The sequence below is a fragment of the Primulina tabacum genome, chromosome 6 (assembly GCF_025594145.1).
Source record: "Primulina tabacum isolate GXHZ01 chromosome 6, ASM2559414v2, whole genome shotgun sequence".
Taxonomy (NCBI): Eukaryota; Viridiplantae; Streptophyta; class Magnoliopsida; order Lamiales; family Gesneriaceae; genus Primulina; species Primulina tabacum.
Window position 1 is genome coordinate 32,998,640 of NC_134555.1, and position 23,662 is coordinate 33,022,301.

Below are 23,662 nucleotides of genomic sequence, written 5' to 3' on the forward strand. Positions count from 1 at the left end.
TTTTGTCAAACGCCGGAATTTAGTTTCCAACAATTTCCCCCTTTATGGTGTTTGACAAAACTCAGCAAGTAATAATAACTGAATACTGAACTTTATGTGGATAAGATAAGATCTGAATTTCTTGAACTGATAGAGGTCTTGATTCAATAACAGCTGAATCTAATAATCTGATTAACTACTTTTTAACGAGATGGTTTCTTCTGCTGTTTCTCAAGATGCTCTTTGATTTCTTCCCCCTTTTTGTCAAACAAATCTATCTTCTCCGATAATCTTCGAACGTCAGTGGAAATAATTTTGACATCTGAGGAGATACTTGAGACAGCAGATTGTAAAAAAGTCTACAGCAATTCCATTTTATTAGAAACAGAAGTTTCCAATCGCTCAACTCATTGACTGATTATATCCTGAGTTGTATAGAGACTTTGAGCTAGACCTCTGTTATTCTTCATCTCAAGCACAGTTCGGGTAAAAGACTCCATGGTTGCTTGAATGTCTTTCAGTTTTGCTGAATCAAATTCAATTGAAGAATCCAATTTGACATTATGAGACAATTGTGTGGATTGAATTTTCTTGATTTCAGTAATCATCTGCTGCATATTGTACTGCATATTCTGAATTTCTTCAAGGACAAGATCCATTTCTGTGGATTGAAGATGAGGTGACTGATCAGATGTTCCCTGTGTTTGATCTTTAGAGGCTTGATCAGAAATTACTAGAATCCTGTTCTGGACTTTAGTTTCAGCAGTTGTAAGATCAGGGACTTCTGATTCAATGACTTCTTCTGCAGTCTGAGTTGTAACTACAAAAATTTTTGTCTCTTGTTGTTCTTGCACCAAATCTGGGGCTTGCTTTTCAGTTGGAAAATTTTCAATGATTAATTGAGTTTCCTCCGATTCAGTTAGTTCCTTTTCTGAAGTTTGGATGGGCACTTCAGTTTGTTCTTCAGTCTCAGCAAATATTTCTTGCTGAATTAATTCTTCAGCATCAAGAGGCTCAACTGGTTCTTCGGATGATATCTGAACCTCTTGTTCTGGTTTCTCAGTTGAAGGAGCAACTGATTCAGAATTTATTGCTTCTAGCTGAGCTTCCAGGGCTACTATCTGAATGATTTCATCAATATTGGCAAAAGTTAATTCAGCCTCGGAATACATGTGTTTATCAGCAGATGATTGTGGCATATCCTGAACAGGTCCTTCAACAACCAGTTGTGGAGATGGCTCTTTCTGCTGCGAGGAGAATGTATTTTCTTCTGTTTTTGAACAGGAGGATTTTTCAGGAAGAACCAATTCCTGATCTTTTTCCCAAAATCTGATTTCCCTTTGTAGGCAACTAAGATTTGAGTCCAGTTGGGTGAACACAGCTCTATCATGATATGCAGTTGGACCTATGGGATTGTAGTTGGATTTCAGCTTTTCAACCATTCTAGTCAGCTTTTTGGCTCGAATTTGATCGAAGAAATATTTTTGCCTCTCCAATGCCTGGGCAATAGTAGCAGCTTTGACTATATTCAACACAATCACTTCAAGTTTAATAAACTTTTTCAGTTGGGATTTGTGCTTCAGCTCTTTGGCAAAAATCTCAGTCCTAAAACTCTTCCAACTATCAAAAAATTTTAGTTTCGATGTGGCAAATGCATTTACCTGTTCCCAAACCAGGTCAATGTGAGTTTGAATAGCATTAGATGGTCTTGGCTCTTCAACTAGCGTGCCCTTTCCTTTTTCAGTAGTGAGAATGTGAGGAATATCCAAACCAGAGTGAGTGGTGTCCACTTGTTCCATTAATATAATGCCTTTAGATCTGGCCGGAGGCAAAATGGTTGGGCAATTTACATGAGTCAAGGGAGCTCTTACTTTAGTGGGTGCCTTTTCTTCAGTAACTGAATCATCAGGTGGAACAACCTGCAAAGGAATAGCCTGTATAGGCTGTTGGGCAGGTGATTGAGTCAATCTCTCAGTTGGAATGAATTCCACCGTTGTTATTGGTTTAGTTCTTTGCGTCCTCGGTCTCTTGACAAGCTTAGGAGAAGGAGTTTTCTCTGAATCTGATTCACTAATAATCAGTTTTCGTTTTGCAGTCTTCAATTGGGCCAAAGTTTTGGCCTTCTTGACTGGTGTTGGAGCAGGTGGATGCGTCCCAACCTCCTGTTTGGTTTTCAAAAACTGTTTGGGAGAAATGTCCAGTTTGGTCTTTGGCGGCAAGATGTTCTTGGCAGTGAATACCTTGAACTTTGATGATTTTCCAGCATTGTCAGCTATCAATCCCTTTAGTTTCAGAAGATAACTGATTGGAATAGCAAAGCCTCTTGATTGTTTGGTAGATTGAATCATATTCCTCAGAATATTGAAAATAATATGCCTCCAGTTAGCTTTCTTCTCTCCCATGATGATGGTCATCACTTGGAATTTTTCAAGAGTAAGGGCAGCATAAGAGCCTGCCTTAGCCAATATGCTCTTCGCCACAATGTCGGCTAATAACTGAATTTCTGATTTTAGCTCTTTCTTTGGATCGGAAACTTTGATTTTCCGCCTATCAGCAGACAACAAAGATTGCATTTTCTCAATGTTTTGACTTCAGAGAAGCTGACGTACCCATCAGTTGGCAAAGAGAAAATTTCTCCGAAGGCCTCTTCAGATAGGATCAACAGCTGATCATTGACAGTTACAGAGATACTTCCATCAGTAGTGACAAACCCCTTCAGATAGAATTCATTTACTTCCTTGGGGTATATCTCCTGCGAAGATTGTCCCAAAAACATCCTGAGACCAGCAGATTCAATCTTCAGAAAGACGTTCTTAACTTCAGCTTCTTGAACTGATAAAACTGAGTCAAAATCAATGGCCATAGCGTTCAACACGTGAGCTGGGATTTGATTCGCCATTTCGAAAGATAAAACGATCTGAAATTCGTTAAAGATAAGCTCTGGAATTAGTATGCTTTTAGGAACTGATTGTATTCGTAAGAAAGAAAACTGAATTGAAGCGGGCATAGTACATTTGTACGTGACCGTTCAAATTTGGGACACGTGTCAGTCCATGAAAAAATTTGAATAAAAATATGTGTACGTATGTTGTAAGCGTGTGTGCAAAAAAATGAGTGGTTTTAAAATAGGCCACGTTATGAAACTGCAGTCACGTCAGTTGATTTGGAATATAATAAGTTTTTTAATTTGTTAACTTTTGTGAGAAGATTTGTAAAATATCCAGATGAACAATCAGTTGGGAAACTGATTCGTTTCAGTTGAGAATTCACAAACAATTGTCCTCTCAGTTAACCTCTTCAAAACTGATATTCCCCCTTAGAATAATTAAAGTGACGATATAAAATAAATTTAAAGGTTAGAAAGATTATCGTTTGCTGAAACATTGACGACCCTTCAGCTTCCATGATTTTCTGTAAGATGGAATCGATTTTATTCTTAATAAAGTATCATTTCCAATTTGTTGTTGTGTTCTTATTTTCTGCAAAGAATTTTATTAGTAAAACAGCATCAATAATAATTTTAAGACAAGTCAATTAAACCAAGAATATTGCGAAAGTAAGAAAACTTAGTCTCGGGTAATGGTTTGGTGAAGATGTCAGCTGCTTGTTGCTCAGTTGAAATAAACTCCAGTCTAATGTTCTTCTTCAAATCATGATCTCTAATGAAGTGGTGCCTGACATCTATATGCTTGGTCCTTGAGTGAAGAAATCTATATGCTTGGTCCTTGAGTGAAGAACATGATTATAGGTGATGGCAATTGTGCTCGTATTGTCACAAAATATGGGCGATTCATTTGTAATTACTCCATAATCTCTCAGTTGTTGCTGGATCCAGATCAGTTGTGCACAACAACTACTTGCAGCAAGGTATTCTGCTTCAGTTGTTGAGGTAGCTATGGATGTCTGCTTTTTGCTGAACCAAGAGATCAGTCTGTCTCCTAGAAACTGACAAGATCCACTTGTACTTTTACGATCAAGCTTACATCCTGCATAATCTGCATCTGAATATCCAACTAAATTGAAAGTAGATTCTTTAGAATACCATAACCCAACATTTTGTGTACCCTTAAGATATTTCAAAATTCTTTTAGCAGCTGATAAATGTGATTGCTTAGGATTTGCTTGAAATCTAGCACACATACAGACAGCAAATACAATATCAGGACGACTGGCAGTTAAGTACAACAATGAACCTATTAAACCTTGATATAATGTCGCCTCAACTGATATTCCCCCTTGATCAGTGTCCAATTTTACTGATGAGCTCATGGGAGTATTTGCAGCTGAACATGATTCCATGCCAAATTTCTTCAGCAGCTCCTTTGTATATTTAGTTTGACTGATGAATATACCAGTCTCCAATTGCTTCACTTGCAGTCCAAGAAAGAATGTCAGTTCACCCATCATGCTCATTTCAAACTTATCCTGCATTAGCTTAGCAAACTTTTCGCATAATTTGTGGTTTTTTGACCCAAATATGATATCATCAACATAAATTTGAACTAATAAAATGTGATCATTCTTAGCAAATTTGAACAAGGTCTTATCAACTGATCCAACAGAAAAATCATGATCAGTTAGAAATTTTGAAAGAGTTTCGTACCAAGCTCTGGGAGCTTGTTTAAGACCATATAAGGCTTTGTTCAAATGATATACATGATCAGGAAAGTTGTGATTTACAAAACCTGGGGGTTGTTCAACATATACTTCCTCTAGTAGTTGACCGTTCAGGAATGCACTCTTTACATCCATCTGATAGACCTTGAAGTTCTTGTGTGATGCATAAGCAAGAAAAATTCTGATTGCTTCCAGTCTTGCAACTGGAGCATACGTCTCATCATAGTCAATTCCTTCTTCTTGCCTATATCCTTGTGCCACTAATCTTGCTTTGTTGCGTCCAACTGAACCATCCTCGTTCAGTTTATTTCTGTATACCCATTTTGTACCTATAATAGTTTTTGAAATTGGTCTTGGAACTAAGTTCCAGACATTGTTATAAGTGATGATTTAGCTCTTCTTGCATTGCATTTACCCAGTTAGGATTAGCAAGAGCTTCATCAGTTTTCTTCGGTTCTAGTTGTGAAACAAAAGCTGAATAGATAAATAAATTTAGCATTTGATTGCGAGTTCTTACTGGATCAGATGGATTTCCTATTACCAGTTCAGGTGGATGTGATTTTCTCCAACTGTACTCAGTATTTGTTGTATCAGCAATTTCTTCAGTTGGTAACTGAACACAGTTTTCAGTCTCAGTTGGTGCTTCGTCAACTGGTATTTGAATGTTATCATTATGCTCTATCAACTGATCATCAGCAACGACTTCCTGCACATCTGATTGGTCCAGTACTTCTGGTTCAGGTGTTTGAAGTATGTTTTGATTGCCATGACTTTCATTTTTGTCATCATCTTCCAAACTGATATCTGTAAATCGATCAACATGAGCAGATTCTTCAACATTTAGGGTTTTCTTGTTGAAGACTCTATAAGCTATACTAACTGATGAGTATCCAAGAAATATTCCTTCTGCAGATTTAGCATCAAACGCTTTTAAATAATTTTTACCATTATCAAGAATAAAACATCTGCAGCCGAATATTTTGAAATAAGTAATTATACTTTTTCTTCCATGCCAGATCTTATATGGTGTTTTCATATGATTTTTATTAATCATTGATCTGTTCTGAGTGTAACAAGCAGTGTTTACTGCCTCTGCCCAAAATCTTTGAGAAATACCAGAATCAGCAAGCATCGTTCTAGCAGCTTCTTTAAGGGTTCGATTTCTCCTCTCAGCTACACCATTTTGCTGAGAAGTTCTGGCTGCTGAGAGCTCATGCTTAATTCCAGCATTTTCTAGGAAATTTGAAAGAGTTTGATTGATGAATTCAGTTCCTCGATCAGATCTGATTCGATCAATTCCAACTGATTTTTCATTTAAAAGTCTTTTGAAGAGCTTTATTAGTTGCAAAGCAGTATGGTCTTTAGATTTGAGAAAAATAACCCAAGTAAATCTTGAAAAATCATCTACGACTACCAAGGTGTATTTCATTCCTCCTAAGCTCATGACTAGTATAGGACCAAAGAGATCCATGTGCAACAGTTCTAAGCATCGGAATGAAGATTTACAGCCCTTGTTTTTAAAAGAGGATCGTACTTGTTTACCATACTGACATGCTGAGCAAAGTTTTTCTTTTGAAAAGTCTATTTTGGGCAAACCAGTTACAAGTTCATGTTTACTCAGATAGGCAATGGTTTTAAAGTTTAAATGATTTAGTCTCTTATGCCACAACCAGTTTTTAGACGATTTAGAAGTAATAAAACAAACTGGTGCATAAGTTTGATCATTCCAACTGACTTTATATGTGTTTCCACAACGTTTGCCAGTTAGTATGATTTCATTAGTTGAAGTTTTGACTAAACATGAGTTTTTGTCAAATTGTACTGAGAATCCACTGTCGCATAACTGACTGATGCTAATCAAGTTATACTTCAGGTTTTCTACTAATAGAACATCTTTAAAAGTAAAGTTACCATGGATAAGCTTACCCTTACCCACAGTTCTACCTTTGGAATTGTCCCCGAAACTGATGTTTGGACCACAGTATTTGATCAATTGAGATAACGCACTTGCATCTCCTGTCATATGTCGCGAACATCCACTGTCCAAATACCATATTGAGTTCTTGTTTGTACCTGTTACCTGCAATCACACACATAATATAACTTCGTACCCATATCTATTTGGGTCCTGAACTGATTAGTCCCTTAGGAACCCACACTTGGATTAGTCTAACAGACTTTCCAGTAGTTGTATTCCAAATGGTTTTTCTCGGTTTTTGTGTGCTTGGTGTGTAGTGTACAGATGATACAATATGTGTTTTAGCTTTATTCAACTGATTGTTCAGTCTATATCTCTTCTGAACTGGCTTGCAGTTATAGTAATTGAAATAGCTATTCAAATTGTTCTTGTGAAACCTCTTTGATGACTGACTTTGCGAATCAGTTGAGAATTTTTTATTATAACCAATCCCATATCTTCTAGCCTTGTTCATATTCTCAGTAGGTTGCTCAATCAGTTTACTGGGCTCAATTTGTTCTTGTACCACTGTTGTTTTGACAAAATAAATGTATTTCCCTTTGTCTGTTTTTAGCTTTGGTTGAGTATCATTTGGATACATTTCTTCTTGAGTGTTGAACCCTAAACCAGTTTTATCAGAAACTGATTTTTGTGAATTCTGCATCTCATTCAGTGCAGTAGATGACTTGTTCCAAGACTGAATGAGCTCAGTCTGTTTTGAGTTTTCAAGAATCAACTTCTGGATTAATGACTGATTTTTGTTTCTCTCTGCTTTTAACTCAGCAATTTCCCTTTTTAGACTCAACCCATCAACTGATTCATCAGTTTTGGTTTTATTGTCTGTGGGATCAGTTTGCTTTGCTTTGATTTTTCAAATGATGATGCAAGCTTTTGATACTCATTTACCATGTCATGTAGTGTTAGAATGAGTTCTTCTCGTGTGAAATAAGTTGAGCTGAAATCAAATACCTGTTGGCTAGATGATTCTTCTTCTGCTTCATTAGCCATCAAGCACTTGACTTCCTCATCATCACTAGAGCTGCATGAGCTTTCTGGTTCTGACTCCTCACTATCAGTTTCTGCCCATTTAGATTTATTTTCTTCAGCTAAGAGTACCTCATGTTTCTTTCTGAAGGACTTCTTATCTTCCTTGGGTCTTCTTTTGTGTTCATATGATTTCTTTCTTCTATCAGCTGAGCCTTGACTGTCCTTCTTGGGTTTAGGACAATCAGCAATAAAGTGACCTGATTTGCCACAGTTGTAACAGGCATTTTATTCATCTTTGGAGCTGTTCTTTTGGTATGGCTTCTGGAAGTTTCCTTGATTCTTTCTCATGAACCTTCCAAATTTTTTGATGAACAATGTCATAGCATCACTGCTCAACTGATCAGCAGATTTCTCTACTGAATTGATTGGTTCTGTTCTGACAGCAGCTAGAGCAGTTGTGGCTGTAGGGGTAGATGATTCTCCTTCTCTGGTCTACAGCTCAAATTCATAAGCCTTTAAATCAACAAACAGATCATGAAGTTCAATCTGGTTCAGATATTTGGACTCCCTCATTGCCATGGTCTTGACATCCCATTCCTTGGGAAGACCTCTCATTACCTTCAGTGCAATCTCTTTGTTGGTATACACTTTTCCAAGTGCATTTAACTCATTGATGATACTGTTTACTCTTTCATCATACTAGTGCATTGATTCTCCTGCTTTCATTTTGATGTTATCAAACTTTTGAACATCAACATAAAGTTTATTTTCTTTGGTTTGATCATTTTCTTCACACAGCTGGATCAGCTTTTCCCAAATTCTTTTGGTTGTCTTACACATCTTTATTTTGCTGAAGGTTACTTTGTCCAGCGTTTTGTACAGAATGTTTTTAGCCACATTATCAAGATTTGCTTTTCTTTTATCTTCAGTTGTCCATTCATCTCTGGGCTTTTCTATTCTTTGTGGTGCCCCTTCTGGTATGGCAACTGTTGTATTTGTTTTTAGAATCTTCATGGGTCCATCAGTTATGACATACCACATGTCATCATCTTGTGCAGCTAAATGAGCCTGCATTCTGATTTTTCAATCATCAAATTCTTCTCTGGAGAACATAGAAATTTTGTTGAATGAAGTCATGCTAGCAAGTTTATAGATCAAAAGTATTCAAGAACAAGATTCAACCGCTCTGATACCACTTGAAAGGATCGATTAACGTATCAAGAGTGTTTAGATTTGGGGGTTGAATAAACACTCACAATTAAAACTGATCTTTTCGAATTTTGAGTTCAGTTTGGTGACAAACTGATTCTCGGAATCTTGCTGGTCAATGACAATCAGTTAAACTAAAGTAGTTGCGGAAAGTAACTGACTGAAAGATAGAATACAAAACTGAAATAAAATACACAAGGATTGTTTCTGGATGTTTGGAGATTTCACTTATTCCTACTTCACCACTTCTATCTCAAGGATAGGATTTCCACTAAAAGACTTTGATCGAATACAAGATTTGTGCTGACCTACTTCAGTTTGGACTTATCACTGCCAAAAGCTGAAACTCTTAGTATTAAAAAATGTTCTCAGTGCGTAACTGATCTTAGCACTATCGAATTTAACGATTATTACAAAGTGCTAGTGAGCTCAAATTGTAGCCTTGACTGCTACGAATAAACCAAGTAAGAGTGAGCTAAGATTTTGGCAGAGTAACAGCAAGCTTTGAATAGAGTGATCTTCCTTTTTTTTTTGTTAAGTTGTTCTTCTATCATATTTATAAGCTTCCCTTCCAACGGTAACTTGAGATATATTTGAATCTTTGTATCCGTTGATTGCCACTTCATTATTTCTTGGGCATTGTTTGCTTCATTTATTGTAATGCGGCGTCTTAACTGCTTTAGCCGAAATGCGTTGTTCTAAGCTGTATTGATTGAAGTGCGGCGTTTCATATTCAGTTGCAGTCTTCTATGTCTCTTTGTCGGTTGAATGTTCTTTCCCGAGACATGTTCAGTTGAAGGATGCTTAGCTTAAAAGCATACGGCTGAATGTATCAACTGATCGGTTTCCAACTGATCAGTTTTCTTTAGATCAGCTGATTTCAGTTATTAAGTCTAGTTGCTGAATATAATTGCGCGTATCAGTTGGTTCATATTTTGTCAAACGCCGAAATTCAGTTTCCAACAATGTACTAACAAAATATGCTTATTCTTAACTAAAGTAAATATAGTCTTGTCTACTGTTCCAATTGTAAACTCATGATTGATAAGAAATTGTGAGAGAGTGTCATACCAAGCCCTAAGTGCCTGTTTAGACCATATAAGGCTTTGTGTAACTTAAAAACATGATGCGGCAAGAAATGATCAATAAAACCCGGAGGTTGTTCAACATAGACTTCTTCTTGCAGTAGACAATTTAGAAAGGCACTTTTCACATCCATCTGATAAACTTTGAAGTTTTTGAAAGCAGCAAAGGCTAAGAATATTATGATTGCTTCAAGCCTTGCTACTGTTGCATAGGTTTCATCATAGTCTATCCATTCTTCTTGTCTGAAACCTTGAGCCACCAGTCTTGCTTTATTTCTAACCACAATACCTTCTTCATTTAGCTTGTTTCTAAATACCCACCAAGTTCCAATAACTGCTTGATGAGATGTTCTAGTTACAAGAAACCAAATTTCATTTCTTTTAAATTGATTCAGCTCTTCTTGCATAGCTCCAATCCAACTGGGATCCAGAAGAGCTTCTTCAATCTTCTTTGGTTCTTCCTGAGAAATAAAAGAAGCATGCATATATTCATTTATCATTTGCCTTCTGGTCTTAATGGAGCTGCTAGATTTCCAATAACCAAATATGGAGGGTAAGATTTTCTCCAAACAAAAGGGTTCAGAGAGATTTCTTCCTGATTTAATGGATTCGGATCATGCTAAGCTAAAGCAGTTGCAGGTTCTCGAATGTTAGCTGCTGGTTCTTGTATATCCTGTGTCTGAACAACTGGTTCCACCAGAGGAATGACTGGTTCTGGATTTTGAGCATCTTTGACACTGGGTTCTGTATCATCTTCACTATCCAGTTCCAGATGAATTCATCTGTTACTTAGATTTGAAATGTTAGAAATTCCAGGAGAACTGCTATCTTCATAAAAAAATAACATGAATAGATTCTTCAACATTAAGAGTTTTTATATTGAAAATTCTAAATGCTTTGCTTACTGCTGAATATCCAAGAAATAGTCCAGCATCTGATTTTGAATCAAATACAGACAAATAATTTTTACCATTATTATGCACAAAGCATCTGCAACCAAACACATGAAAATAAGATACATTAGGCTTACTCCCTTTCCATATCTTATATGGAGTCTGATTGTGCCTTTTGTTAATCATGGTTCTGTTCTGTGTGTAGCACGGTGTGTTGATTGCTGGGAGATGTCTGCATCTGCTAGCATTGTTCTAGCAGCTTCTTTAAGAGTTCTGTTTCTCCTCTCAGCTACTCCATTTTGTTGAGGCATTCTGGCAGCTGAATATTCATGATGAATCCCATGTTCATCCAAATATAACTCAAGAATATTGTTAGTAAACTCAGTGCCCCGATCATTTCTGATTTTGATGATAGAAACTGATTTTTCATTTTGAATCTTTTTCAGAAGCTTGATCAGGAGGCTACTGGTTTGATCTTTTCCAGCAAGAAAAATTACCCAAGTAAATCTAGAAAAGTCATCAACAATAATAAGAGTATATTTCATTCCCCCTAAGCTCATGATAGGGATTGGACCAAACAAATCCATATGCAATCATTCCAAACACCTTGATGTTGATTTACTACCTTTATTCTTGAAGCTAGATCTTACTTGTTTACCAAGTTGATATGCAGAACAAACGTGATTCTTAACAAAATTAATATCAGGTAAACCATCAACTATGTTCTACTTCTTGAGATTATTGATTGACTTGAAGTTCAGATGATTCAATCTCTTGTGCCAGAGCCAATGTTTATCACTAAGGGTGGCAACTAAACATGTAGGAACATTAACATTATCTATGTTCCATGATACTTTGTAGATATTGCCTTCTCTTTTTCCTGTTAAGATAGTAGAATCGTCAACATCTTCGACTGTGCAGGTGTGCTTTTGAAAAGCTACTGAGTAACCATTATCCCACAGTTGACTAATACTAATTATATTGTAACAAAGATTTTTAACTAAGAGCACATCATTTATAGTGATATTACCATGGAGAATCTTACCTTTACCCACGGTTTTACCTTTTGAGTTGTCCCCAAAAGTTATCTTTGGTCCACTACAACTCATTACTTCTGACAGTAGACTCTTTTGTTAAGTCATATGTCTGGAACATCCACTGTCCAGATACCATGTGGAGCTGCTTATCTTGGTTTTCTTCTCCTTTTCCTGCAAGCACAATTTTTAGTAACTGGTACCCAATGTATTTGGGTCCAAGCCTTATCAGTCCTTTAGGAATCCAAATTTGTACAATTCTAGGTGACTTTGTACTTCTTGTATCCACAGAGGTGTGTGCAACAGAAGGTCTGTTATTTCTAACAGAATGCATTTAAAGATGTTGTTCTTCCCTTCTGTTTTTGTCGTCTGATCTGTATCTCTTCTGAACCGGTCTAGAATTATAGTGGTAGTTTCTAACCTTCATAGAGAGTTGTCCTCCTGAGTTGAATCCTCTACTAGATCCAGAACTCTAGTGGACTATTCTCTTAGGTTCAACATAACCCATACTATAATGCTTACTTCTGTTCGTCTGATCTTCAAACCTTCTGACTTGAACAGTTGGTACTACTGGTTCATATACTACACTGGATTTAACAAAATGAATGCCCTTTGCTTGTATCCAGTTCTGGCTTAGTACTTGTTTCAGAAGTGCTTTCATTATTATTGAATCCGAGACCACTTCAGTTCATGTAAATTCATCAGAGTCAAAGTCAAATACCTCTCCAGATGTCGAGGTTGATTCAGTGTTTGCCATGAAACATTTGATCTCTTTTGTATCGCTATCGCTGGAATGACTATCTGAGTCAGAAGACTCAGAGCTAGAATCCGCCCATTTTGATTTGCTTTCTTCAGCAATCATCGCTTTGCGGTCTCTTTTGGATTTCTTATCATTCCGCTTGTACTCCTTCTTCTTCTGATCATCCTTCTTAGGCTTCGGACAATCAGCAATAAAGTGTCCGATTTTTTCACAGTTAAAGCATGCCATGTCACCAGATGGTGAATCCTTCTTGAAATTTCTGTTGGGATTTTGAGATGCTCGGTGATTTTTCTTCATGAATCTGGAGAATTTCTTCACAAATAAGGACATTGCATCATTTCTGATCTGTTCAGCAGTCTTGTCAGATGTGCTTTCAGCAGCAGTTGAAACAATAAAAACAACTGCATTAGTAGCAGTAGCAGTAGCAGTAGTAGTGACAGTAGCCGCAAGAGCCTATGTAGGTGGATTCGATTAGGGCTTTTCTCCACTTCTCACTTCCAGCTCAAACTCATAAGCTTTCAAGTCTGCAAACAAGTAATGTAGTTCTAACTTGTTCAGATCTTCTGAGACTCTCGTAGCCATTGTTTTGACATCCTATTCCCTGGGTAAGGCTCTCATTACTTTGAGTGTCACTTCTCTATTTCCATGTTCCTTTCCTAGGGCAGCTAGTTCATTAACCAAGCTGCTGAAATGTTCATCAAACTCGCTTAGAGTTTCTCCAGCTTTCATTTTGAGATTTTCAAATTTTTGCATTGCTACAGACAACTTGTTCTCCTTGGTCTGTTCATTTCCTTCACAGATTTGGATGAGTTTCTCCCAAATCTCTTTCGCAGCAGAACACATCTTTATCTTGTTGAAGGTGTTCTTATCAAGTGTTTTGTAGAGAATTTCCTTCGCAACATTGTCTAGACTAGCTTTCTTTTTGTCCTCGTCAGTCTGTTCACTTCTTGATTATTCAACCATTTGTGGCGCACCATCCGTAACAGCAATTGTTTTATTAGGCTTTAGAATCTTCAATGGACCATCTGTGATAAAAAACCACATGTCATCATCTTGGACTGCAAGATGGGCTTGCATCCTGATCTTCTAGTCATCGAAATCTTCTTTTGAGAACATAGAAAATTTACTGAAGTGTGCCATATCTGTTGTATATTCTTTAGAACAAGAATGACTTGCTCTGATACAACTTGTTGGGGATCGATATTGAGTATAGAGGGGGGTGAATAAACTCGTTCCTTTGTTGGACGTTTTTGCAAAAAGTGCTAGAATCTTGTTAGAGACTATAGCTTATCTTGTTCGAATAAATATTCACCAGATCACAATAATAAGTGCGGAAACGATCTGATGATATGAGGGTGAAAATAGTAAAACAGTAGGCAATGGAACAGTAATTGTTTGAGAACCCGAAATTTTCGAATACAATCAAAGGGATTGGGCAAATTCATTATGCATTAAATGTCCCTTGAATATACCAAAGTGACTCTTGGTATGCTTGGATGAATTTATTATGAAAGAGATGACCCTTGATATACCAAAGTGACTCTTGGTGTGCTTGGATGAATGAATGAATACAATTAATGCTTGCTTGGAATGCAAGGGGTTGGCCATGAGGAAGTTCAAAGGACAAAATCTCACCTATAAATACACCATTGTATGTAGAAGAGACCACACCCAAAATCATCACAAAAATTTGTCCCTCTCTTCTCTTCTCCTCTCCATTTCTGCGCTAAGGCAAGAAGAAAAAAAGAGAAGGCTTCCTGCAGTCCGAGTGATCAAAAGATACGTCAAAGTGCTGCTGGATTTGCTTCATAAATCTAGGCAAAGTACTGCAAAGTTTCGGTCATCATCTGACTGAGATTAAACGGGAGTTGTACGTCCGGACTCGGCAATTTCGAAAACTACACCTTCGAATTCGGTAAGTGTGTTTTTGTTATGTACTTTCTTGTATTTTTAAACTTTGTATATAAATAATATGACATGCTTGTATGTATGTACATATGTTCGAAAATCAGTGTTGTTATAATTTAAAATTTTGATCGATGATATGCTCTTTTTGTTTTTCGAAATTCTTTGATTCCGCTGTATCCATCTAAAATTCTGATAAGTTCTATCCGATAAATCTGAATTCTGTGTTGCACTGTTACAACTCGATTTGAAATGGGACGAGAATTGTAATTCTGTCTGGTCCCCATTGGTGGGTATAAAACCATGTTCTGTCTGGCCCCCATCGGTGGGTATAAAACCGTGTTCTGTCCTCACCCCTTAGAGAATTAACATATTGGGGACAATTTGACCATGAAAATGAGAAGAGTAACATTGATGTGATTGTTCTGAATTATTCTGAATTGCTTCTGAACTGCTCTGATTCGTCTGATAAACTTTGTCTCATATTTGATTCGGTTCTGTTATGATAAGTTAAAAGTATTAAGTTTTGAAAGTTTGTTAAAGAAATGCTTTACAGATTAAGGTCTATATGTATCATTGGAAATCGATCGACCCCCCACTTGCTGAGTGTTTTCCAAAACACTCACCCCTTATAAATTTCAGATAAAAATGAAGAGCAACTGAATGAGGAGGAACAAGAAGCTTTCTGGGGGTGACAGTCGATGAGCAAGATTCAAGAATCAAGATTTTATTTTCCGTTTGTTTAGTTTCCGCTTCCGCAACTCTAATGTATTTTTATTCTATTGTCAATGCAAAGACAATGTTTTATTTATGAAAAAGACTGGTTTTTGGCATTTCGATACGAGGCTTAATTGTTTTCAAGTAATTGTTAAACAATGTCGGATGTCACCGACGCTTCGGACACGGGGCGTGACAGATTGTTTCTGGAAGTTCGAAGATAAAATCTTCTACGTCTCCCCTTCTTCTGTTTCCAGAAGGTTTCACTAAAGACTTTGATTTTTACAGTACAACACTTGTATATACCCACTTCAATAGGGCTTATCCTTCACCTACTAAAACTCTTAGTTTCACACAACACAATGTATTATAGCAAAGTTCTTGAAAAGACTCTTTCCCAGATTACAGACTCTTCTCAACAAGATGTAGTAAAGTGTATAGCTTTTGAAGAGGTGAAGAAACAGCAGCACAAAATGATCTCAAAAGATCAGATGTCTATTATAAAGCGTGTGCTGCTTTTCTGTATGTTGAGCTTGAAGATAAGTAGTAGTTGTTGATAGCTCAAACTAATGTTGGAATGATCGATGCATTGATAATAATGATAATCTTTTTCTATAAAAGATTGACCCTTATATATAGAAAACTTTGAATCCAACGTCTATAATAAAAACGGCTTATGTGACTTCTGAGTAGAATCAGGTTTATCACCTAAAAAGGGTCCTGCAGAAAGTTTCAGAGTACTCAGTCTTGTTTCATACCAAAACTAGTAAGGAGCGTTAAATGTCTTTGTACAACATTAATGGTGCAATTAATGCTTAATACTAGGTAAAATAACGATAATATTTAAGACTGTAACGATCAAGCAAAAGACGTTAAGTTATGATAAGTTATGCTTTTGCTTTTCTAAGTTCTGATTCTGCTTTTATAAGCCGAGTTCTGCTTCTGCTTTTATAAGTCGATAAGTACTTTTAAAAGTATTGCTTCTGTCAATTTATATTGTCTACTGATTTAGCTATTACGGCCTACTAGTTTTGACTCTCATCACCACAATTAAATTATGTCTAACATCACATTTTAGCACATTTTAGCAAACATTGTATACCATATCATATGAAATTTAGTGATCCATATCTTAACTCTTACTATTAGTAATATATCATATATTTGGTTTATTCAATCATACATATCAAACGGTCTCTTAGGGTAATGCTCTAATAGTTTATTTAATGCTATGAAGATTACAATGGACCACATATTATTTTTCCATGTAGAATTATGCATTAAATAACGTGAAAAATATAGATATGGTTGTATACCATTGGATCCTACTCTTAGGGGTCGTATAAATCGCAATAATTGAATACTTAGTCCAATTCTTCTGAATTGAAAATTTTATTTATCTTATTTTAAATATTAACGTACTTTATTTTAATCTATATTAGAATCTTCAAATACGTGTTTCGTGCTTGTATAGTTAATTTTAAAAAATTATGTTCTTTTTAATTGAATTAGTTTCGTGGAACATGGGTAAATTTAAAATTGATTTGTGGAATATGAATAATATTGCATATGTATCATAAAGAGGGGTAACCGTTAGATTGTGTTCTTCTTGGTGATCGTTGAAAAATATTTTTTGACTATTGGAGATTTTCAACTATAAATATGCAGAGTCAAGACATAAAATAAACAACAATTCTTCAGAATTTGCATTATTCCAAGATCTTCTAGTACCATCTATCATATGTCATGTTGTTCATCTTAACACGCCCCTATCATATTGTATCATATCACTTGAATATTAATTTATGTTATCCTACCAATTCAAGCCATCAAAAGCTAACCGTTAGATTGAATAGTTGTTCTTGGTGAACCGAGTGTTCTTAAACAGCCAGAAGTTGTCATATGATCACTAAGAGTTTCAATTTAAACAATGATAAATCATAGTCGAAGTAGATTGTCACAAAAATTGTAAAATCAAAATCTTTTAGTGAATTACTTCAAAATGGAAGAATGGATGACATTGGAGTATTCATCTCCGAATATCCATAAAATATTATCTCATTCACTTACGTATATTATTTTGCTTAATTATTTCTAACTGTTGATATAAAATTGCTACTTATGTATATATTATCATTACTCCAGTGGGACGGTTTTCATACTTAATTGTTTTTAGTAGTACAACAAAAACTCGTCGGTCAAGAAAGTGCCTTAACTACCTAAAAATTATTATATCAAGCTCGGTTTTATATAATAATTTTACCAACATGTCATTGAGGTGGTCAAAGATTTTATGTTAAAATATAATTATTTTTTTAAAAAAAGAACCTAAATGTTCTTGTGGGTCTCCAAGAATAAAAGAAGCACGTGTATTTTGCACATGGACATATTTTTATTGATTTTTTATAGTAATTTTACCAATAAATAATTCTGATCAAATTTTCTTTTAGATTTGACGCCAATTAGAATCCGTTAATCATATTTTCTAAAGATAAATCGTTGTAAAACAATCTTCATGCTATTGACCTCGGAATATTTCGAATTATTTCAATTAAATTGTCGTCCGAAAAAAAAAAACAAAATTCATTAAAAAAAATTGCATATTAAATTTGAGGTGGAGAAGATAACATATTTAAACACATTACACTTTAGCGACGGTTTTTCGAATTACCGTTGCTAATTTAATGACGGAACAAACTATAGCTAAATTGAACTTTGCACGGTTTTTTTAAAACAGTAGGCAAAGTAAATTTCCCCTCAATTTTAACAAAATCGTGGCCAAATTACCATGGTTTTTTAAAACCGTGTGTTATTTAACGACAGTTTTTTTTTTATTCAGTTTCGCTAAATTAACGTTGAAATTATGCAAATCGTTACAAGTTTTAAATACGCAGAAAAGAACAGTCCGGTCTCGGCATTGCTCATAACCTTATCTATAAAGGACAAAACTAAGCACATTGAAATTGATTCTTTTAAGAATTCCAGCCGCAAAACTGGTTGCAAATGTTTTAACCAACATAAACAAGTAGCAGCCATGCCCAGCATCAGCAGTATATATATATATATATATATATATATTTTTGCAGAATCTCCTTTTTTGAATTTTTACATGACCAAGAAATCTACAAACATCATCATCTTTCCATTGGTTCTGGTGGTGGAGAAGCCCTGTATTTAGCTAGTCTCGTTTGCCGGCGCCCTCAGTGGTATGCTGTCACTATCCATATACAACACGCCTGATAAAAGCGCCATGAATAAGCATGAAAATATTTTCTAACTTGAAAAATTAGAAGGGCCATGCAATTTAGAAGTAGTTAAAAATCAATATATAAACCTATACATACAGGCAAAGCGTATAGAGAGACGGTGGAGACTTTTCCGTGTAGTGTTGTGAAGAGCAGCTCATACATCCCAGCAGCAGTGGCATCTCCCAGCCTTTGAACGATCACATCAATGCATACCTATATGATTTCATGTTCACTGTGACTTGAGTATCAACAATGCACATCTGTCCACAACTTGCCATGACAAATATTCCATCCGTCCATTCATTTAGGCTGAATTTCCTTTTTCATAGTCCCAATTTTAAAGTTCAGTTTCTATTCTCTACTCTTTTTCATTTACTTTGTATAAAAGTAAAATAGTAAACTGTTTTATAAAATTTATCTCCCTATTTAAAATCATTTAATTGTATAAGAATAAAATAGTAAACTGCTTTATAAAATTTATCTTTCGCAGGCTAGTGTTGAAACGCCTGAACAAACCATTAATTGAGCAAATTGAGGTTCCCTGCTTTTAGTTGAAAAAAGGAGTGAGACATTATAAATTTATGGCACAAATCCAAAAATTAAATTCATATAAAACAATTTGATATAATTTCTTATGTAAGGACAAGCATCATGGTCCGGAATCTATGCATAATTTCAAAGAAATTATTTAAAAATGATAATTGTATTTACACTTTGAAACACATGCAATCTTGAAAAACATATACAAAAAATCAGTTTCAGTACTTTCGGTCTAGTGACATAAACCTCACATTGAAAGATGACGGTGGTTCGAAATCCTGATGAAAAAAATAAAAAAAAAAAAAACCTCTCCACTCGTGATCAAATTTTTAAAAACACAAGTCATCGAAATTTTTATCTCCTCTTTCCAAAAAAAGTAATAAAAATTTTATGTTTTAGAAGCTAATTTTTAAATTGCGACAGTCTTACAAAAACCGTCACCAAATTTTGCGACTGTTTTTCAAATAGCGACAAAAACCGTCGCTAACAATATATATTTTTTGTTATTAATAATGAAATAAGAAATTTTAAAATAATCCAAACTAAGACTTGATCTTAAATTATTTGACTATATATAGTGATCTTGTTTGACTGGTGACTCGCTATGATAAAAACTAGTTGAAAACTAAGGAATAATTCTAGAAGAATGGTGGTTAAAATTTTAGAGTTGCAAGTGTTTGAAGCTTTTAGACATAGAAGAATGAATGGCTAAAGCTTTATTACCTAAACAATTAATAAATTATAAATAACACGTAAAACATAATAATTTTAAAAATACATGCATAAATTTATTATAAACTCAAGTTATTATGATATTTTGGTAAAGAGTAAGTCTTTTGCGAGACAGTCTCACGAATCTATGATTATGAGACGAGTTAACTTGATCTATAACTATTACGAATAAAAATTAATAATTTTTCATTAGTTGATCGTGTTATGAAATTTCATGATTAGCAGGCAACTCCACGACATGTCGCCCCTTAAGGTACTCCCGTAGTAACTTACTCGCAAAATATTGGATTAGGAATATGAACGTAAGGTAAGAGTTAGAGGCTTTCGAGATTTTTTTTTTTCCGTGAAAACGTAAGTAGATTGAGTTTTAAGTTTTTTTTTTTTGGTCAAAAGAGTATAGGATTGAATATTTTTTTTAATCTAAAATTTAAAATTCATCTAAAATATTGTCGCTTGATGCGAGCTTGATATGGACTGTGGCAATGACATCATTTGTTATCAAATTTTATAGTAAATGTATTTTTATAAAAAAACTAATTATTCAAACTAGTCGGCCCAACAGTAAAAAATCGTGAATTTCAATTTGATTTTGATCTGTAAAAATAGCAAGCAAAATCTATCCCAAAACAATTTGGAACTAATGCAGAGTACCTGGCAACCAGAATATTTAAAGAAACAAACAAAAAAAAATTTAATAAAGAAAACAAAATAAAGCAATATATAACGTTAGGCTTTATATTACACAGCAAATCAAGAGCACGTAAGTTAATGTGTTCATGTTTCCAAATAGGTTTGTTTTGATAGAAAGATCGTGCTCACTCATCCTTAGCACGGCAATGAGTTTTGGTTTCGATTAAGCACTGATGACGGATTCGATTAGCAGCTGGTATCCTCAAGGAAACTTCAATTTTATGTTTTTTATTTCATTTAAATAAGATTTCCTCCACTTAATGGGCCACGGATTCGATTAGCAGCTGGTATCCTTCAGGTACTGTGGCTTGTAACAGCACGCAGCCGGTTAATGCAGGGATATCCGTTTTGATGTCTAAAAACCTGGCGAGCAAGAGCAGCAGATGGAAATCAGATATTCGTTTTACAAAGGGAAGGCTCTTTGTTCGATCCATATGATATTTTAGCGCATCCATTGTTAGCGGTGACATCCTGTTCTCAACGGGAAATGTTGATGCGAGAGGACCCTGCATTCACACAAAAAGTTCGTAGATGGAACCATTTACATAAGTCGTATGATTTCAGGAAACAAAAACAAAGATAGCTGCGCAATAGAGAGAGAGTATGGTGTAGACAAGAAGGAAGTACAAGCGAACACGACAAAATTAAACGTATCTCTTGAAAAATCATTCATAGTCCAGATTTTGAAGCACAAGCCAACATCCATCACACTTCAAATACAATGTCATTCATATTTCATTGATACCTAGCATACATCACAATGCAACAGAGCACCAAAAAGCAACCGAGGCATCTTCTTAGTATTTGATCGTTTACGTCAAAGATATGCAGTGTCAACCAGAAATGGGACACAAGAGGGCTAAATTGGAAGAAACTGATGCTACTTGTGATATAGAGATGTTTAACAGAAATCAGTAAAACAAAAACCACACCATTACACACAGTCGCTCCAAGAGAATTCATCATGCAGAAAATTCAAGTCTAAATTCTGCCTGCGGAAGTAATATATGCAATAACAAGTCGAAGGCTCCTGAACCACTATTTTTCTTTTGCCTTTCAAAAGTAAGGCAATGCAACAAGTTACACGTTACACAGTCATGAAATAATTCTACTACTTTTAACTCTGACACAAAATTCATCAAATTTGGAATTGGATAATATTGCGATGACATAATCCTATGAATATTTCACAGAGACGGGTCTTGAGCTAATACAATCTTTCTATCTCATTATATTTTTCAACATAGAACTTCATGATCTCGGCTTAAACACACTCGCATAAATAAATGGCAAGTTTGCGTTAGATGGACTATTTAGTCAAAACACAAGATATCATGCCACTCAATTATCATCCTCATTGTGATTTATCCATACTCTACAGTCAGATAGTTTGAAGTTTCTAATCAAATTTGTGTCAAATTTTTGAACTCCATAATCACTAGGGAGGTATCCGTAATGCAAGTGCCACAAAAAGATCAGCCTGTTAAACATTTGTGTGGCTACCAATGCCAAATAAATGCTTATTTTTACCAAACAAAACTCTAATGCAACGAAAAACAAATATTAATAAGGTAAGACATATCCAACGAACCTGATGATCAGAAATCTTGACAACCACCAAGAAGAAATCATTGTCCACTTCCCTAGTATCTTTTACTCCAACCACGACATCCTTTTTCATCCTCGAAAGCTTAGGATCGACCTCCTCTTGCACCTCGCGCTCAAACCAATCTTCCTTAAACAACCGAACACACATATCACTAATCTGAAAGGCCTCGAAATGCACTTCTGCACCACCATCCTCATTCACCTCCAGCTTAACCATGGCAGTCACCCACTCCTTCAAATCCCCTTCGGTGTGCAACTCAACTGCCTGCAAAATCTCCGAATTCGACAATGTGTAATCCTTCTTGTCCTGGCTAATAGTCTGTGTGAATATAAAGCCCACCCTCCTCATTCCCAAACCCAATGCTATAGCCTCAACTAACTTTTCCTCATCCATGTCCCTTAAAAGCATCAAATTATCCTCCGTCCCCTGCTGCGGCGGCTCGTAAATGAAATCCACCTCTACTTTTCCATCCTCCGACACTGTCCCGTACATAAAACCCCCGCGCTTCACCGCAAAAGCCAAACTTTCACTCACATAATGCTGAAAGGCATTAGCCGCATCACGATCAAACGAGACAAGCTCACAGTGCGGGTTCTCCTGACGAGTAACTCTCATCTGCTTGGCAATCAAGTCGTCAATGGTCATCTTCCTGCCGAACGACCCAGCGGGCTGGAATGCAGGGCCCGCAACGGTGCGTTCCCCTTCGTAAGCAAGATAAACAATTGACCCATGCCCGATTTTAAGGGAAGCAATCAGGGTGTTCGGGTTCGACATATCAGTAAATCGCGTCAAATCGGCAGCGGCCTTCGCCAGAAGCAAACTCTGATTAGTCGAGAGGATTTGTGCATGTCTTGGCACCCGAATCTGGGATTCGATAGCCATCTGGAGTTGAGCGACAGTAGCAACCGGGTTGTCGATCGTGACCCGCTCCAACCCGTCACGGCTGCGTACTCTGATCATCATATTTACTGAACCACTAACTGCAACGATTACTCGGAAATAAGATCAAACAGATTGTGAGAAACTGGCAAATTAACAACTATATGGATGAAAATTAAACCCAAAGAACCCTACTTTTTGGGGAAATAACAAGAAAATCGTAGATGCCGTACGAATCAAGAATTCTCCGCGAAGCGAACAAAAGATGAAAGAAGACTGGGGAAAAAGTACTATCTGAGAAGGGAAAGAGGAGAATACGAAGAGAGTTAGACACATGAAACTTAAGTACAAAATCTTTTGCCCCACGAAAAGATTCCTGTTTTGTAAAGGATTTCTGTTTTATTTTAATTTCTTCTGGCACATAAATTTTTTACTTTAATTTTTTTTATATCAAAAATATTATTTATTATTAAAATTATAAAATTAATTTATTTAAAGATCCATTATACTAGAAGTTTACTAAAATGTTTTCAGCTCGATAATTTGTTACAACTAAATTCGAATTGATATTTCATTGTAAATGTGAGGCTTCGGGTCCTACATATAATTTTAATAATTATAAATGAGGAAATTTTTTTCAGCTTTTCTAAAATAAAACGAGCAGTATCTCTCCTAAAATAAGAGCATCCAAAAATATAAAAACATGTCTCAAACAAAAGGCAAAGAAACAAAGACAGTTCTAATAAAACAAACGATTGAGTAAAACACATAACATGTGGGTCACAGACCAACATAAACATCAACAAAATAATTTACAAGTT

At 35.7% G+C, this 23,662-nt stretch overlaps 1 protein-coding gene across 1 annotated transcript; it reads right to left on the reverse strand.

The window, feature by feature from the left end:
* Positions 1-20,372: 20,372 nt before the first annotated feature.
* Positions 20,373-23,191, reverse strand: LOC142549248 (NPL4-like protein 2). Its single transcript, XM_075658098.1, has 3 exons — positions 23,037-23,191; positions 21,945-22,942; positions 20,373-20,859 (listed from the first exon to the last, which is right to left on the reverse strand). Exons 2-3 carry the CDS (start codon positions 22,923-22,925, stop codon positions 20,611-20,613), a joined length of 1,230 nt encoding a protein of 409 aa, XP_075514213.1. The 5' UTR covers positions 22,926-22,942; positions 23,037-23,191; the 3' UTR covers positions 20,373-20,610.
* Positions 23,192-23,662: the final 471 nt, after the last annotated feature.

What these genes read in the sequence shown, in the direction of transcription:
- LOC142549248 (XM_075658098.1), bottom strand. Translation starts at nt 22,925, where the DNA reads ATGATGATCAGAGTACGCAGCCGTGACGGGTTGGAGCGGGTCACGATC. An exon ending in TCAAGATTTCTGATCATCAG is followed by an intron (nt 20,860 to 21,944) that starts GTTCGTTGGATA and finishes GTGTGAATGCAG; the next exon opens with GGTCCTCTCGCATCAACATT.